The sequence below is a fragment of the Atta colombica genome, unplaced genomic scaffold (genome assembly GCF_001594045.1).
Source record: "Atta colombica isolate Treedump-2 unplaced genomic scaffold, Acol1.0 scaffold146, whole genome shotgun sequence".
Lineage (NCBI taxonomy): Eukaryota > Metazoa > Arthropoda > Insecta > Hymenoptera > Formicidae > Atta > Atta colombica.
This window is the reverse complement of record NW_017259235.1, coordinates 729,193-730,014: the sequence shown is the minus strand read 5'-3', so window position 1 is coordinate 730,014 and position 822 is coordinate 729,193. Positions and strand designations below refer to the sequence as shown.

Genomic DNA, 822 nt, shown 5'->3' with positions numbered 1-822 from the left:
TAATTTATCCTAACTGGCGAAATTAATTAGTTTCAAAATAATTATAAATTTTCGAGAAAAATAAAAAAAAATACAAAAAGATGAATCATAAACTCAATCTCTAACATGTATATGCGCTTCACACGCAATCAAGATCGACTTATATATTTACTCTTTAAATAATGATCAAGAAAGTGTGAGTATAGACTCCCAATGAAATATAAGTTGTATACAATATTATTATTCAAGAGTCCAAAGTTGTATCTTCTCTTTTTATCTCTTTCCTTTTTTTTGGTTGCTTGATCTCTCTTATTTCATATTACTCGATAGCATCTGTTGTTTTATATATTAGCACAGAGTCCTATCAGTTATGTTTATTAATATTGCTTTAAATACTTTTTTAATAAATCTATAGAAAAAATACAAAATCAAAAGATATAGTGATATCAATTTTGAAATAAACAACAAAAAGAATAATAAAATTATTTTTATGTTTCTATTACTCCTCTTAGACTATCAGCGAACATTTGAAACATAGTCAACCGGACACAATATCATTGCTGGATGTGACTGTGACAGGAATTTCTGAGTTACCGGCACATTTCCTCGAAGATGTCGCACTTCATGGATTAGTTGTCTCCACCGGAGAGTTGCGATATGTTCATGATAACGCATTTACAGCTCTGGCGCGACCATTACAAGCGCTAGGACTGCCCAGCAATCTTCTAGCTTCAGTTCCCACAATCGCACTATCACATCTAATCGGTCTAGACCGATTGGATCTATCTCATAATAAATTAAAAACATTAGAAGCGGATTCATTCAAGGTATGATTAATTACGA

The 822-nt window shown here is 31.3% G+C and overlaps 1 protein-coding gene across 1 annotated transcript in view; it reads left to right on the top strand.

The window, feature by feature from the left end:
• LOC108685111 (leucine-rich repeats and immunoglobulin-like domains protein 1) overlaps window positions 1–822 on the top strand; it is an 8,543-nt gene that overhangs the window by 5,570 nt on the left and 2,151 nt on the right. Inside the window, exon 3 of the mRNA XM_018189761.1 lies at window positions 490–806. Within this exon, the coding sequence (XP_018045250.1) occupies window positions 490–806 (317 nt within the window). The remainder of the gene's footprint in view (window positions 1–489; window positions 807–822) is intronic.